This window comes from Brachyistius frenatus, unplaced genomic scaffold (genome assembly GCF_029030835.1).
Source record: "Brachyistius frenatus isolate BFR_SWC_R1_liver_20210118 unplaced genomic scaffold, ASM2903083v1 Contig_16, whole genome shotgun sequence".
Taxonomy (NCBI): domain Eukaryota; kingdom Metazoa; phylum Chordata; class Actinopteri; family Embiotocidae; genus Brachyistius; species Brachyistius frenatus.
The window spans coordinates 904,007-919,721 of record NW_027210615.1 but is presented as its reverse complement, the minus strand read 5'-3'; the positions used below and the strand labels follow the sequence as shown (position 1 = coordinate 919,721).

At 40.2% G+C, this 15,715-nt stretch overlaps 2 protein-coding genes across 2 annotated transcripts in view; both read left to right on the top strand.

The window, feature by feature from the left end:
- The window catches only part of mgll (monoglyceride lipase), a 38,923-nt gene extending 26,425 nt beyond the window's left edge, over positions 1-12,498 (top strand). Inside the window, exons 4-7 of the mRNA XM_069693873.1 lie at positions 1,418-1,528; positions 1,994-2,083; positions 4,556-4,771; positions 5,541-12,498. Of these exons, the coding sequence (XP_069549974.1) occupies positions 1,418-1,528; positions 1,994-2,083; positions 4,556-4,771; positions 5,541-5,672 (549 nt within the window). The 3' untranslated portion in view covers positions 5,673-12,498. The remainder of the gene's footprint in view (positions 1-1,417; positions 1,529-1,993; positions 2,084-4,555; positions 4,772-5,540) is intronic.
- Positions 12,499-15,562: 3,064 nt separating this feature from the next.
- Positions 15,563-15,715, top strand: part of prkar2aa (protein kinase, cAMP-dependent, regulatory, type II, alpha A) — a 49,675-nt gene continuing 49,522 nt past the window's right edge. The window contains exon 1 of the mRNA XM_069693868.1: positions 15,563-15,707. The gene's annotated coding sequence lies outside the window, so the exon portion shown is untranslated. The remainder of the gene's footprint in view (positions 15,708-15,715) is intronic.

Genomic DNA, 15,715 nt, shown 5'->3' with positions numbered 1-15,715 from the left:
AGTCTCCAAAAAAGAGAGTGAGAGAAGGGGACGGACCCGCCCACGCACAATCACTGTGTTTGTGTGTGTGTCCTGCACTTGTTGCGTACGAGAAGAGAGACCACGCCAAAGTCAACCGTGGCAAATTGATTTGAGCTTTGCCCACCACAAAGCTGCTAATTACCATGGCCCTACATCACAGGATTTAAATCACAATCCCAAAAATGTCAGCATGGGGGCCAAGGTGTAGCCTCGCCCTGATGTTCGCTGTACCCACACAGTCCACATTGTGCCCCGAGGGCCGCGGGTTCACGTCCACGTCTCTCTCCCAGTCTGTGTAGCGCAACAACAAGAAAAGAGCCGGGTGGAAATTCACGCCCGTCTAAACAAAAGACAGATTGTTTTATGTTAGTCTTGACCTCTGAGGAGTTTTCCCACTGCTCATCGCACCAGAACCTCTCACCTACTTTGCTGAGACCTTCCCACTTCTATCACAGGAGACAATTTATTTGGTTTTATCCTTAGAATTTTTTTAATAGCCTATGGCTTTTTTTTTCTTTTTTTTTTACACTTTTCTTTTTCTTAACTCCTCACCATTGGCTGCTTTTGCATTTGGAGATCTCAGAAGTCAAAAGAATTGCTCCACATGTCAAGTTGCTTTGCTGAGTATCAGCTAATTTTTTTTTTATTATGTAATTATGTTAAGCCAGCCTTGAGAAACTCACTCTACTCTGTTTAAAAAAACATGTTGATTAACTGAAAAAGTTGGCTGCATCCAATTTAGCTGCAATAACTGCAGTGAAATGCAACACTGTTTTGCATGGCAACCAATCAAAATGTGGATACTAAACTATGATCAGCTGGGCAGTAAACAGCTTTGACATAGAAACACTGAGGTGAAATCGCCATTATTGAGAATTTCCCAAATTTTGTGGATTACTACTCCACATACTTCTGAGTTCTGGGTATTAAGATATCAATAAATTACATGTCTATTAAAACTGAATATTGTCAACATTATTTTTGCACCAATTTTAATCAACGTAACCAAGTTGTGTTCAGCTGAACAGGTCTTGATTGACAAGTCTGTGGTGTAGTCAGGTTTCCGATATAGGTGGGCAACCGTAGTGTCCTTGGGTTTCCAATTAGATCGAGTCGGATTCATGTCTCGCGCCTCCCCAGCTCATCTGGCTCGAAAATAGCAAGATGACGACGGCCAAAATGCCGAACTCAAGGCTTCAGAGCAGCAGTTCACAAACAAATAGGTGATGTCACTGTCGGCTGCTGCTTGCTTTGAACCTAAAATCTGATTTTTTTTTTTTAATTTTTTTTAACTATTCAAATAACTTAAGCACAACATTTGAACAATTGGTTTTCCTTTTTATAACTAGCTCGGTTTCACATTTCGTTTACAGTACTGTTTTTTTTTCTCCATTAGGGTGGTGCTATCTCAATCCTGACAGCCTGTGAAAGACCCGGTGATTTTGCTGGAGTGGTTCTGATTGCTCCGATGATCCAGATGAACCCAGACTCTGCCACACCATTCAAGGTATAACAGGATTGTATTTTTAGTCCACTTATCTTCTAAACTTCCCTTTTCTCCTTTCTATCTGTTTTCCCCCTCTTTCATGATGACTATATTACTGCCACCTTTTATTTTTCCTGTTTTGAGAGCAAGAATCAGTTTAAGTACCACTTGAGCACCGTTACCTGTCTCTTACTAAATCACTGATACAAGTGTTTCCCATGTTCAAGGCCAAACACTGACAAAAGTGATGTTAAAATCTCCATTGGAAGAGAAGAGACTTGTTTTTCTTCAGCATTAACCAGACGAAATGTGTTTTTAAATCTGGCACTGACATGAAACAGTGGAAACACTCGCATATAAACAGGACTGTATTTCTTTGTTCGATGAGTCAGATGAAGAAAAGAGATAGAAACATTCTTTATGAAGGTGTTGATGTGTGAAAATAAACTGAACTTCTCAGTGTGTTGTGATTTTCGCTGTTTGCAGGTTTTCATGGCGAAGATCCTGAACCACATTGTGCCCAGCCTCACTCTGGGCTCCATCGAATCCAAGTGGGTGTCACGGGACAAGAAGCAGGTGAGAGACAGATGTTGGTGTGTGTGCGTGTCTGGGTCGGCGAGCTGTATTGTTGCCTGTGATTGAAATATCAGGTGCGGATGTATCAGAAAATAGAATATCCGAGGTCTCAAGGGGGGAAATGCGTGTGTCGTTTCTGTGTACACGCGCGTGAGACGGTAAAATTTTTTGGACAATCCCAGGATGAAAGATCACCCAGGGACAGATACTTTGAATTTTTTCCAAACAGTAAATGTCCGTCCAAATTTAGGTGTGTGTGCAGTAAACTGGGTGGTTTGTACTGTTAACAGGGTGCGTTTACTGTGTCACCTAGAGGACAAAAGGGACAAAACTGTTTGTGTATTTTATACACGGACACATTTCTTGTATAACCTCTCGATGAACCACAGACGGGACAGACATGCAGGCACGTCCACACACTCTGTTTGCATGTAAATGTGCCTGTGGATGTGTTCTGTGGGTTTTGTACTTCCTGGTTGTGTGTGCAAATACTTGGAGTGTTCACCCTGGTACAACAATAGATAGACACAACAGATCAATAGATACCTTAATGAAACATTAAAAGGGAGATATTTTTTGGTTGACTTGTGACAAAGTTTCCTGAAAGGATTTGGTCAAAGTAAAATTAGATGTATTTCTTGACACAAAGGGTTAACAGGTGTCCCGCTGTAGAAGCTCACTTCATGGTATGATGTCACCACCACAACACAAGACAGATATATTTCAAATAAATGGGCCATATTGTGCTCTAATTACCCACTGTGACCATGTCCACTTTCTTTTATGTGTCTTGGGACATTATCAGTGTTAGACAGATCCACCTCACTGCTGAATAAGAGACTATTCTATGCAGAGATTACAGTAAGAGATGAAACAATTCAATATTTCACAAATAAAACAAAGATTGGAGAAAAATAGATTTATGTAGCAGAATTTTTTTCTGTCTTAGGTCTCTCATTAATCATTTCACAAACTCCCTGATTTATCTAAAGAAAGCAGTGGCCTAGTACACCAGAGAATGCAACAAAACCATCTACACCTCGACCATCAGTAAAATTATCATATCAGTCATGTGGACCATTTTTCTGTAGAATCAGTACTTTCATTTTTCATACCTTAAGCATAAATTTCTGACGTGTAGTATGTACGGCATACTGAACTTTTTGAAAGTTGTGTTTTTAATGAGTAATGGAGAAATTTTTTGGTATTGGTACTTTTGCTCAGGTAAATAATTTTTGTTCATTGCTGGTTATCTTTAACACGGTGTCAGGAATTTGTGGAAGAAAATAAAATCAGCATGGTTGGCTCGTAGCATAATGGTTCAACCTGATATCACAACAAATTGTGTAATACATGCGTCAGTCCAATAGAGGGCAGCGTATCAGTTTCACAACTTTGCATCATGAAGTGTAAAAAACATTTGTTTTGGGGGAAAAAATACAAGCGGAAAACCACGTGGTTAGGGTTTGGGGAAAACATCACACAAACACAAAAACACACATCCACAAAATCTTCGCCCAGATTCAAACCCTGGCCTCCTGCATGGTGGTCTGTGATTTACGCCTTCTGCCTCCCCTCGCGCTGCCCTCTAGTGGACTAAGGGGTGTATTACACACTTTACCGTGACACTGGGCCGAAGAGTTGAGGTGCATGTACCACAATATCCACAGTTCGTATGTAATACTGCTCTTTCTCTCATTGTTTCATGTCTGTCTCTTGTCACAACCTGCCTCAAAAATATGAGACATGAGAGGGAGACCACACAGAGTCTGTAAATAATGCTGAATGTTTAATTAAGTAAATTACATAAAAACAAAAACAAAAAAACAGCTCCGTTTGCAGTCATTCATTTATTAAAGGCACCTGAGACACCTGAGAGAAGCTGTCTGTTGTGAGGTGGGCCTCAGCAGTGTTTATGTAGAAACGGAGTAGACATGTGTGACTTATGCGAACTACATGGCAGAGAAGCAGGGTGTGTCTTCTGCTACCCAACTCTGATTTAAACTAATGTAAACCTGCTATTTTCCTTTCATCTGGTCTCCCTGCCGGCCTCAGTTTGACCCGACGTCCACCTTTCTGCTCTTCCCACCTTTTTTATTCCTCCTTTCATCCTACCAATTTATTAACAACCCTTGTTCCCCCTTTCAAGGTTTTCTGAGGAGTCTTTTTCTCATTTTTTATGGTCACATTTTCTTCTTCTCTTTCCTTCTCTTTATTTGCTTGTTAAATATAGATGTTTAATATTCAGGCTGTGCACCACCACTTTCCAAACCTCATGTCCAACAACCAACATCGTTGCTATGGTTATGCTTACAGAGAAATAAAACAGGTTTGTGACTTTCCATCATTATGGAAAGTTGTGTCATTTGTTTTAAAGGAAAATCTTGACACTCTAAGGTTTTTGAGTTGATGTGATGAATTAAAGCATCATCCATGTTTCCCCTTAACTTTTGTTTCCGTGTCGCCATTCAGGTGGAGGCGTACGACACTGATGAGCTGAACTTCCACGGCGGGTTACGGGTGTCATTCAGCATTCAGCTGATGGGGGCGGCGGCGCGTATCGAGAGGGAGATCCCATCCATCAGCTGGCCCTTCCTGCTCCTTCACGGCGATGCTGACAAGCTCTGCGACATCCGAGGCTCCATGATGATGTATGAGAGCGCTTCGAGTTCAGACAAGAAAATCAAGGTGGGGACGGCTTGTTTAGAGGAGTTTTTATTATTGGGATCATTGAACATTTAGTTTAGCCTTTATTGTCCTTTTTTTTTACTGTTATTGAAAATGATCATTTTTTTCTAAGCCAGGTCGCCTGGTTACATTAAATAATGTTGCTCTCTTCTGACACTTTTTAAAAGTGGCATCTGTACTGGTTGTACAAGGTGAAAAAAGTGGATTATTTTGTGGTTGACTGATACAGAAACTTTCAACCGGGCCACAATGTTCACTCTTATCTCCAGGAAGAGGGAAGTTCATACACTATATCATCACATGGTTTATCACACAGGAGTTAAAAGGAGGATGGAAAAAGTGGAAGAAAAAAAAAGGAACCAGAGGGGAGAGATGTGAAAAAGAAGAAATGGGTGTTATGCATGTTCTTCTTTTCTCCTGCAGCTCAATGAGAAAATCACAGAATCAAAGGGTTGATCATGTACTGCTGTATCACAGGACTTATGAAGGAAACTATTGGACTAAATGACCGGGGTTTCACAACAAATCACAACAAGCAGTACGAGGAAGTTCTTTGATCACAGAAGAATTTTGTTTATTTACTTTTGTAGTATTTGCCTATAGGTTTAGCAAAGCAGAATGAATTGGTCTTAACTTTCACTCCTGAAAACTCACACTGCAGTTTCTTTAAAAACGGTTAGGACTGACATTGTGTTTCTAGAGCTTAAATAAACCACTTTTTAAGCAACTTCCTTGTTGTTTATATCACATCTCTCTGACTCTTTCCCAGGTTTACGAAGGAGGCTACCACGCTCTTCACCACGACCTCCCTGAGGTGGCTGAGTCCGTGCTGAAGGAGGTGACCGGCTGGATCACGGAGCGCCTTCCTGCCCCGACATCGATGCAACAGCAACGCTCGTAGATTTGTAACTTGCAACTTCTCGGTCAGCAATCCCAAGAGCCCTGCTCACTCTCCTGTAATCTGTCAGGTGTAACGACACCACTGCACTCTCCTGTCTAGGAGATACGTTTGTGGATAGAGACGGACGTCACTATCCTCTAGACGTATACTGTATAAAAACAGACTAACCCCCTGTCTACTGTGAGCCTATCAATCAGACCATTGATTTAAATTGGATGATGGGGTCAGAAAGCACTTCTTATTGTAGATATTAGGCAGCAATGGTCAGTTTTCTGGCAAACCTTATGATCAAGGATGTGCCTCATGTATTCCAGCCAGTGGGTTTATTTGGTTACCATTTCATCATCTCTGCATTGAATTGCAGTCAAGTGTAGCTCAAATAAAGTCACAGTGTGCGAGGGTTTGAAGTGCAATAATGGAGTTTCCATCTCCTCAACTATACCAACCGACCAGGTCTATTTAGTACTAATGACAAAAGTAACATCAAATATTGTTGATCCTTTTTGCTCCTCCACCATTCACGGACATGTTAAAGGTCAGGAACAGGTGGAAGATGGCAGTCGGTTCAGTGCTGGCTGAATACTTCAACATTTAGCTGGACTGCACAGCTCAGGAGACGCTGTCATCTCAAACTCCACTTAGTTTCTTCCTCTGTTTTCTGAGAACCAATCCCACCTCTCCTGTCTCCTCCTTAAATGCACTGTTTAAAAAAACATTAGAAAATACCACTTTTTTAATGCAGGCAGCTCTTGTAGAGTAAGTCTTCTCCTGACTTCCTCCATATGTGTCCTTTGTTTGACCCGAGGACAGATGGTTAGTCTGAAAACAGATGGTTGGCACTCATACAATATGAAGATGAGGTTTATCTAAACTCAGCCTAAAGTCTAGCTTCAGTTCTAATAATTATTAATTTGGCATGTAGGAAAACATTTTAAGGTGATATTTTATACAAAGTTATTTTAATTTCTTTCTATGAGTACATCGCGACCACCTTTGTTTATTTACTGTGTGGCCAATGAACACAATAACCTTCCATGTAGGTCCTGTATTTCTCTATTACCTTCGTTAAGAGTGTAGGTAATGAGGCAAAGCTGCTCCGTCTCTCTCTGCAGATGGGAAGTTTTGAGAGGGGTCAAAGGTCAAATGATTTCACCACTCTTTGGCCTTTGACCCTTTAAGGCCACAGTTGACTTCACTGTTAGACTCGTCCTCTGGAGCCACACCTTCATTAAGTTCAGACTGCCGATATAGACCCCAGCTGGGAAACGAGAGGGAAACATCGCTGTCGCCGGAGACAAAAGAGAAGACTGTCTCTGTTCACATAACATCTGCTGTTTGCTAAGTAAGTTTATCCAGTGCACCTTGAAGCTAAATGGATGTACAGTATTCATTTCAAGCATCGGTGGCCACAGCAGGAAACAATTCCCTCATTAAAAACAAAGCGGTAGTCATCTTTTTATCGGGAAAACAGGATGTTCTATAAAACATTCCAATTAGTGTTATAGAAAGTGTAATTTTTTTAATCCAAGACATTTATATTATCCATACGTACACATGTCCAAATTCAAATGAACCTCTTTTAAATAAAATATTATGTACTTCTCTATTAGGTTGCAGAAGGCTTTGAATTAGCTGTTATACCCTCGGATTGGGTATTTGAAAGAATAACTAAATAATAATGTAAAAATACACTTTCCACAAGAAAACTACCAATAGCAACAGTGTGGCTCAGGTTTATTTGATCCTCTAAACCCCACCTGCAGTAGGACAGGCTAAAGCATCTATCGCCTCTTTTCTGTTCACTTCCAGTCACTTCTCAAAGTGTCAGCGGTTAGCAGTACTTGAAGTCAACCCAGGCTCCAAATATATTCTCAGCTCCACCACAGCAATAATGTCACGGTACCTTATACTATCGATGGCTCTGTAATTATAAGCCAGACAGACGCGCACTGAGCTCGCCATTTTATATCGTCAGGTAGACTGTAATTAGCTGCTATTGCCTCACACATTAATCATTTCCACCCCTTCATCAGGCATGAGAAGTTTCAGGAGCATGAAGGGACCAAACATTCAGATGTTTGTGGTGATTCATGTCTGACACCAGACATTCATGAACCACTTTGTTCTTTCAAGCATGCCCTACAGAAGATACGTACAGTGTCCAGTACTTGGACAGACATTCAACTGTGTCACCCTGCTTTATTTTTTTCCCACCCACTTCAAAGAGACTCATGCAGAGATTGTCCCCGGTATCCACAGTGACTGTTCATCATGTGTAACCATGGCAGCAGTCCAGCAGCGGGGTAGAATTTTTTTTCTTATTCCATTTTACATGCGCTGTCACCGAGGTGATCACTACAGGACTGATAGAAATGAGTTTGACTTTCTGGTTTGGAGCTTCCTCTTCACTCTGTACCTAAACTTGACTCACCCCGTGCCACCCTGTTTCACTACCTCGGGTGTTTTTTTCTCTCTGCTGTGGTAACCAGTGCTCTTTGTTCTGTCCATCACAGAGGCCCTTGTTCTACTACACATCCAAACATCTTGTACTGTCAGACACCCACACTGTCCCTAGTGGTCATTTATCAAAGCAGGACAGAACAGGTTACATTATATAGTGATAAAATGGCATTTTTATCTGGATTATTCCTGCTTTTTCAGTTATACAGCTCCCACTCGTTTGTAACGGGGTGCACCACTTAACCTGCCACTGATTCTACTCATCTTAATGCCACTCTGTTGGCAGGAGTTTGACCTAAAATTACTCACCTTCAAGTTCTGATGTGTTTTTCTGTCTTTACTTTAATTGTCTCTCATATTTTCAAAACTGACTTAAGTCAGTTGCATAGCTGTGATGCATTGGAAAATGAGACAAATTCATTGTGATCAGCAGGAAAAGACCACACAGTTCATAGTGCGTTGCATGATGTGTAAAAATGCAGTAAATAGGAAATACATCTTGAGGCAATTAAAGGATAGGGGACCAATTTTAACAGAAAAGAAAAAAGAGAGAATAAATAGAAGGAACTTCAGAGTATAAGTGCCTCCTCTTATATTTCCGCAGGACTCATGAGATACAAATATCAGATTACATTGGGTGCAGACATAGATAGAGATATAATGTATTCATCAGCCCCAGTGGGAGTCAGACCCTTAACCTCAACCAGAACTGCAGGGTTTTTTCATCACCAGCACTTCAAACACAATCTACTCCTGATTAGGCTGCAGCAGGCATGGCGCTCACAAAGGCTACACAGCCCCAGTTGTATTGAAACTCATAATAGCACCCCTGCTGCATGGCGTCGGCACAATGGCTGCAGCCTTGCAGGATCCTATGTAACGCTAAATTTCAAAAGCTCTACCTGTCAGACTACATGAGTGCATATTACTGCCATCGTTAGCTATGGGGATGGAGAGAGATGGAGAGGAGAGGAGAGGAGAGGAGAGGAGAGGAGAGGAGAGGAGAGGAGAGGAGAGGAGAGGAGAGGAGAGGAGAGGAGAGGAGAGGAGAGGAGAGGAGTGAAGTTGTCAGTAACCATGGCAGCACTTTTTTTTTCCCACAGCAAAAATCAAAGAGAAAAATGTGTATTCATTAATGCTACAGGAAGTACAGCAGACATTGCTGCACTTTCAGGGCTGCTTGTCCATTTGCTGCTCTGAGGATTCCCTTTTGTGTGAGTGTTGAGATAAGAGAACAAATAAATAGCATCATCAGCTCGGGGAATAATAAGAGCAGCACACGCTCACTGGATTCAAAACAATCCTGTCTGCTGTTTGTACTGAACATTACCAGCCGAGCAAAGAAAGATTTCTGGGAGATTTCTGGCCGAATTTTTCTTTTTTTTTCTAGTGAGTTTGTGTGTTTTTGCTCCTATCTATTCTGCATCTTGATTAACAAAATGGTCTTTGAGTGACATTTAATAGGAATCCACCACTTTTCTTTTACTATATTTCATTCCCACTCATGTTAATGGTGTGCAGTCCCTGGCACAGTCCAAACATCTTGTAAAGCCATGTAAGCCTCTGTGTCCATGCCAGTATCTCTTTTCCACTGCCATGTATGGTTACACAAGCATGAACTGTGTGCAGGTTTGCCATACTGAGAGATAGCCATGTACAAACGCCTCGCTCTGTTGATATCTAATGATCCATTTGACTGTTAAGATTCTTCTTTTGTAAGACAGAAGGTCTAAATTAGGTAAAGGAAATGGAGAGCAGGAAACATCTGAATCTTATTGGGCTGCGGCTTTTGCAACAAAACAAAATTCATTTGGTCTACTAGGTTGTCAATGGAACCAATATTTTTGTTTTTGTTTTTTATCTTGACTTTATGACTGTTTCTAAGAAAAGAGCTGTTAAATACAAAGGAGGACTGAAGGGCACAGGCCAGTCTTTACTGTGGTTTTAGTGAGATTCGAATGTACTGGAGAGATTCAGTGCAGAGGTTTTTTCAAAATTAACTCCACTTTATCATAGCGGCAAAATCCAGATGATTCAGGTTGTTTAACTTTAACCATTTCCCTCAGTTTTTAAAGCACAGATGTCATTTTCAAATGGTTAATATTGCATTTTGGATCAATAACCTATTTCAAATCTTGCTGGCTTTATCAGCAGTATTGATTGATTTCAATTTATTTCTAGCAGTCACACAACTTGCTTACTCAACATATTTGTAATACACTGTATAATAACATATCATTGCTAACAACACTTGTTGGAAATACAAAAGTCTAGATTGTATTGTATTTTACATATCTTTTATTTATCTTGTTTAGAGTATTTATAGAAATTACTTTTACATAGAGGCACCTATATATTGATTACACACCATGACAAGGCACTTTTCTAGACCATAACACACTGACTCATGCCGTGAGGTTTCACAGCACTTTCAGAGATGGATACAGGTTTGAGGTTGTATGTATGTACAGTCAGCAATCCCAAAAATGTATGACAATGTTTCTGATAAGAGAATTTTGCTACTGTCTGTTTAAGTCAGACTTTTTGAAAAAAAGTCTTGTTGTAATTTGTCACAGAACTTTGAATGTTTAACCCATCAGATTTAAAAAAAATTTTTTTTTTTTTAACAAAATATTAACGACAGAGTGTTACTGCAACAGATTCTTTTGTCTTGTGTTAGCAAATTTCTATTTCAAGAATTTGCTTTCACTTTAATCTTGAAGTATCTGTTCTTTAAAAAAACACTGTCAGGTTTTCTGAAGGAAAAAAGCCTCTGATAAAAAAAATAAATAAAATGGATTCTATACAGTTTAAGAGATTTTTGTGGCAGTATGTATAGTACATTAATTACTGATTTGTGTTCTAGTGTTGTTTGTGCCTTATTACTCTAATGAATGTGTACCCTCGAGCGTTTGTGCTCTTGTGTGAGTCAATGGCTCAGTGTGTCTGTGTGTTTTGACAGCCCTAAAGTACAGAGAGCTGCGTTAACCAGATCTACGTCTCTGTTCCTGTGCTTCTCTGCCTGTCTGTTGCCTGATCTGTTCCTGTTTCTGGTTCAGTAACTGTAACTGTCGTCTTGTCTTCCTCCTGTCTGTCTCCATTTATGTCTGTCTGTTTGAATTTATGTCCAATCAGGGGTCTAAGCTGATTTAGGTTAAAAACTGTTTCCTGAATCCTTCAATCCAGGCTGAGCTGCAGCACAGAAATACCTCCCAGCCCATATAAAACACCTGGTTTGTTTTAGACATCCAGAGAAACACAATACTTTACACTAACGACAAGGCTTTTGGGTTACTATAATGGCAAATGACTGTATAATGTCTAAAAATCTTCTGATCCCATTGGATCCAAACAGAAACAGAACATTAAGTCCATCACATAATAATAATAATAATACAAAGAATTGTGATACAATTTTCCACTAAGACTGTTGTGTATTGAATGGCTGCATTATTTTGGACTTTCTGAGTCAATGTAGAAGTAAAAACTTCAGTTTTCAAGATGGAGGATATAATTTGTATTTTATTCAAGCAAGAACTAAACACACCATTTGCATTGTGTATCTTTGGCAGAGCTGCATATCATTTTTCAAAAGGTTTATTTCTATGTCATTACTTGTCCTGTGTTACTCTGCACTTTCGTGAGGTGACACAATATTCGTGAAACATTACCACTTCTGATTGTAAATGCTAAAAAAGGTCAGTAAGCTATCTTGTCTGAATATGGAATATGTAAATGTATTTCAAACATCTACAGTGGAAAACTTACCTAGGTGATGTAAAAAAACAACCGAAATGAAGTGTGAATTGTCGAGAAAAGCTGTGTTCATACCAGCAAGAGATGCAGTATTGAAGTGATGGAGACACATTTTATTCATTACATTGTGGAATAAAAATGTAAACATGATAAAGCACTGACAAATCAGTCATATGGGAGTAGGCAGTACATCATGACCTAAGTTTATTTTGAGACATCACATCCTCGAGTCTTCCTTGTAAAGTTATGTGTTGTTTGTACTGGTTGACACTTTATTTGAACAGTCCAATGCTGATATTCATCTGTCAAGTGACAAACGTGCCATTTTGGTTTGCTCCCCCTCTATAGACTGTGTACTCCAACCCTTAATTTAACCCCAATTCAAATATACAAAATTGCCAGAATCTTACACCTTTCACTGCTGCATAATAGTCACTTCATAAGTCGAGTATCAGCATTTGACAATTTACTTCAAATAATGTATATATGATGTATATAAAATGTAGTTATGGAATTACTTCTGAATTGCTGAATGTCCGACTACTTGTTACTAGACTGCTCATAATGTCTACTCTCCTACAGAATAAACTGCGTGACTTTAACTGTACAAGCTGACTCGACTGATGACTTTCTCAGATTCTCACCACAATGGGGCCCTTCATGTGAAGGTGACATTTTTTCAGTCAGCTTTGTAATTATGTTTATTTTCAAAGCACACTTGGACAATGCTTTAAAGACTTTAACAGAAGGGAAGAGCATAACGTTTGAGGAATTGTATTTTGGAAGCAATCCAGTTTCTTGTTTGTTTTAAACACATCAAACATTCAGTGCAACATCTGGCCTTTTATTGTGTTTTCAAAGTCATTTCAAACCATTTAAAGCAAATAATTCAAGTATTCACATTTTCAGTTTCAAAGGAAACTATTATCATTGGCATGCTTCTTCAAATAAATTAAATACAGGCCAACTTCTCAGTGATTCACCTGCTACTACAGGTGAAATAAAGTTCGGAAGGTCCATTTTCATACTGTAACATGTACAACAGAGTAAATTAAAGTGTGACACAGGTCAGCTGGCTCCTGGACTTGGTCCGACTGGTTTCTGGTGGTGTTTCATAAGCAAAACTAAAGGCTGATGGAGGAAAACGTGGCTGGAGAGAGTTGAATTATTCCGGCAGTTGTGTTGGTTGTCAGGGAGACTAAAAAGCACAGATCAGGCAGTAGGTGGCGGTGTTGAATCACAAACTTCATTGAAGACGAGCACAGTTATATGAATGTGCTGCTCGAGCTGTGCCTGCAGATCCGCGCAGACATGCAAGGCATGAATGAACCAAGGATGTCGCTGCGATTTCTATTCATTATAACTGGGCTACATTTGGGGTTTTTTAGGGTCAAACTTTTCGGCATGAATTTGTCCTGATTTTACTCTTGTTAAATCATTAAATCCAAGTGTGATAAAATCATATGATATCCTCGTATAGCAAACACAAGCCATGATTTTGTTAATGCGCACACAAATACACAATTGGATTTTTCTCCATCACTATTTAGTAGTTTAAATAGTGCCATTTTTTCAACAATTTTAGTTAGAATCTCCAGCATTTCGACGGTAGTGTCTTTTAAGATCATTTGTTGAGTTATTACTGCTGTTATTTGGCTATGTACATTCAAGAGAGACTGCACAGGTGAGTATGGATGAAATACAGCAAGGGTTATCAGCCAGACAACCCACATCACTGCAAGCATATGGTACAGTGCTCATCATCACCCTGTTTTCTCTTATAATCTCTCGTCTCACATCCTCCTCCTCGTTCATCTTCGTGTCAACACCTGATAACAACTAAAGGGAGAAGTGTCTGTCTATGTCTGCAGTCCAACATGGAGATGTTTGGTAAGGAGAGATACTAAAACACATACGTTTGATATTTTCCCCTCTCTCTCCTGCTTTCTTTTTTTCTCTGCCCCATTTTCTCCCCCCCCATCATCACTGATAATGTAGGCTAGCAGCTCTCCTCGAGACATTTTTGGAGTTTGCTGGAACCACATTAGCAGTAACTCCCAAAGGGTGACACTTCTAGGAAAGCCAAGACCAGAATCCACACTGTACATGAGAACATTCATTGTCACTTTCCGTAAGGGTTGGAGGCTACTGCCACTTGTAAATCGTTGCACAGAAAAATGCATCCCCATGGGAGAATACACAGACATGAGTCTTATTGCAAGCCAATAAACTCTGGCACACACTGTATCCAGAGGTGATTATTCTTGACAAGGGAGAACAGTAAGGTTCACATGCTAATTGTTTTCAGCAGTCTAATCAACCTCCATTATTTACCCTCTTATACTCAGAAGTGTCACATTGATGATGCGGCCTATTTCAGTAGTTTGAGTCATTGAAGCCCTTTTTCACTTTGGGACCGGTCACAATCTGTCAAAAAATCTTGGAAAGAATAAATCCTCTTTTCTTAAATGTTATTTGTTTTAGTTTAAGATTATTCCCCCAGCAGGGGGAGCCTATAGGTCTATTTTTCCTCTGTGTTTGCTGGAAGCAAAGACCTGAGCCTATCAGAAACCGGTACAAGGAATTAAATCCCGGCTTTTTGAGGCCATAGGCTTTACCTCGGTGACAGCGGAGAAATAGAAATGGAAGAGGAGATGCTACATGGACTGGAGTGGTGCTTAACAAAGCCCTCAAATAGGTACCTTTAGATCCACCCTCAGTGACCCTACTCCACTTTGACTGGTCCACGTCTGGAGGGGAAAACTGACTGGAGACCTGGATTTAGACAAAGCAAACACGAGCAGGAAGATGGAAGAGGAAACATGAATCACCAGTAGTAATGCAGCCAGGCTGTTTACAAAAATAGAGGGAAAAATAGATTCATGAATTTACTTAGATTAACTTCCATATGAGATTATGACATGACCCAATGTATAAATTCAGAGAATAACAACAAAAGTATGCTGGGGAAGAACCTTGAAAGTGTGAAAGTAAAGGGAGGATGAGGGATGGACGACAGGTTAGGGAAGGAAACGAGGGCATGCTTTTGTGGCTTTTTTTAAATTTTATTTTTTACAATTGATACTAGAGGTTTTAAACTCTTCAAGAAAAGCATTCTGTTGCAGACTTGCAGCTCTATTAGGATGTCTAGTTATGTGTTATCTGTTTGCGGTTTTGGTAAAACTTAAGGGGGCTTAATTTAATAATAATAATAATAATAATAATACCAACTTTTAAAAACCAAGAAACTTGAACATGTTTCTTTAAGATATAAATAAGTCCTACTTGTTCCTATTTTCTTTTTCCATATCATATCATTGGTAAAAAATTTCACGGCGACCTCCCACTGATTGCATCACAAATGCAAGTCGTCACATTTCAAAAGCTTCTCGCAGCCTTCGTAGGTCGAGGCATGTTGGCTGGAATCTGTTCGAGCTTCTTCCACTTTACGATCCAATATTTCACCCCACCAAATTGTCAAGGCCACTTCTGTGGGTGTGGTCCTCTTACGACTGTACTAATACGGTTCCGCCTTCAATCACGTCCCGGACTTCCATAACTGCGTCTAATTGGTCGGGCTTATCGCAACGTTCATTTCGATTGGTAAGCGCTTTCTGTCAATCAACGTCAAACGGCCGCCAGCTCAGCGGGTAGCCACGCCTCCTTCGCGCTTTCCGGAGCCAGCGGTTCGTTGGTGCGTGTCGACCGGAGGATCACCGCCTCGTCACCGGGAGGGAGGAAACGTGCTTTCACTTTAATTTCACAGGCTTCTCGCGTCGCTGTCAGCCGCCCCAACTGCTACAATACTGTTTTTAAAAGGTGGTTTT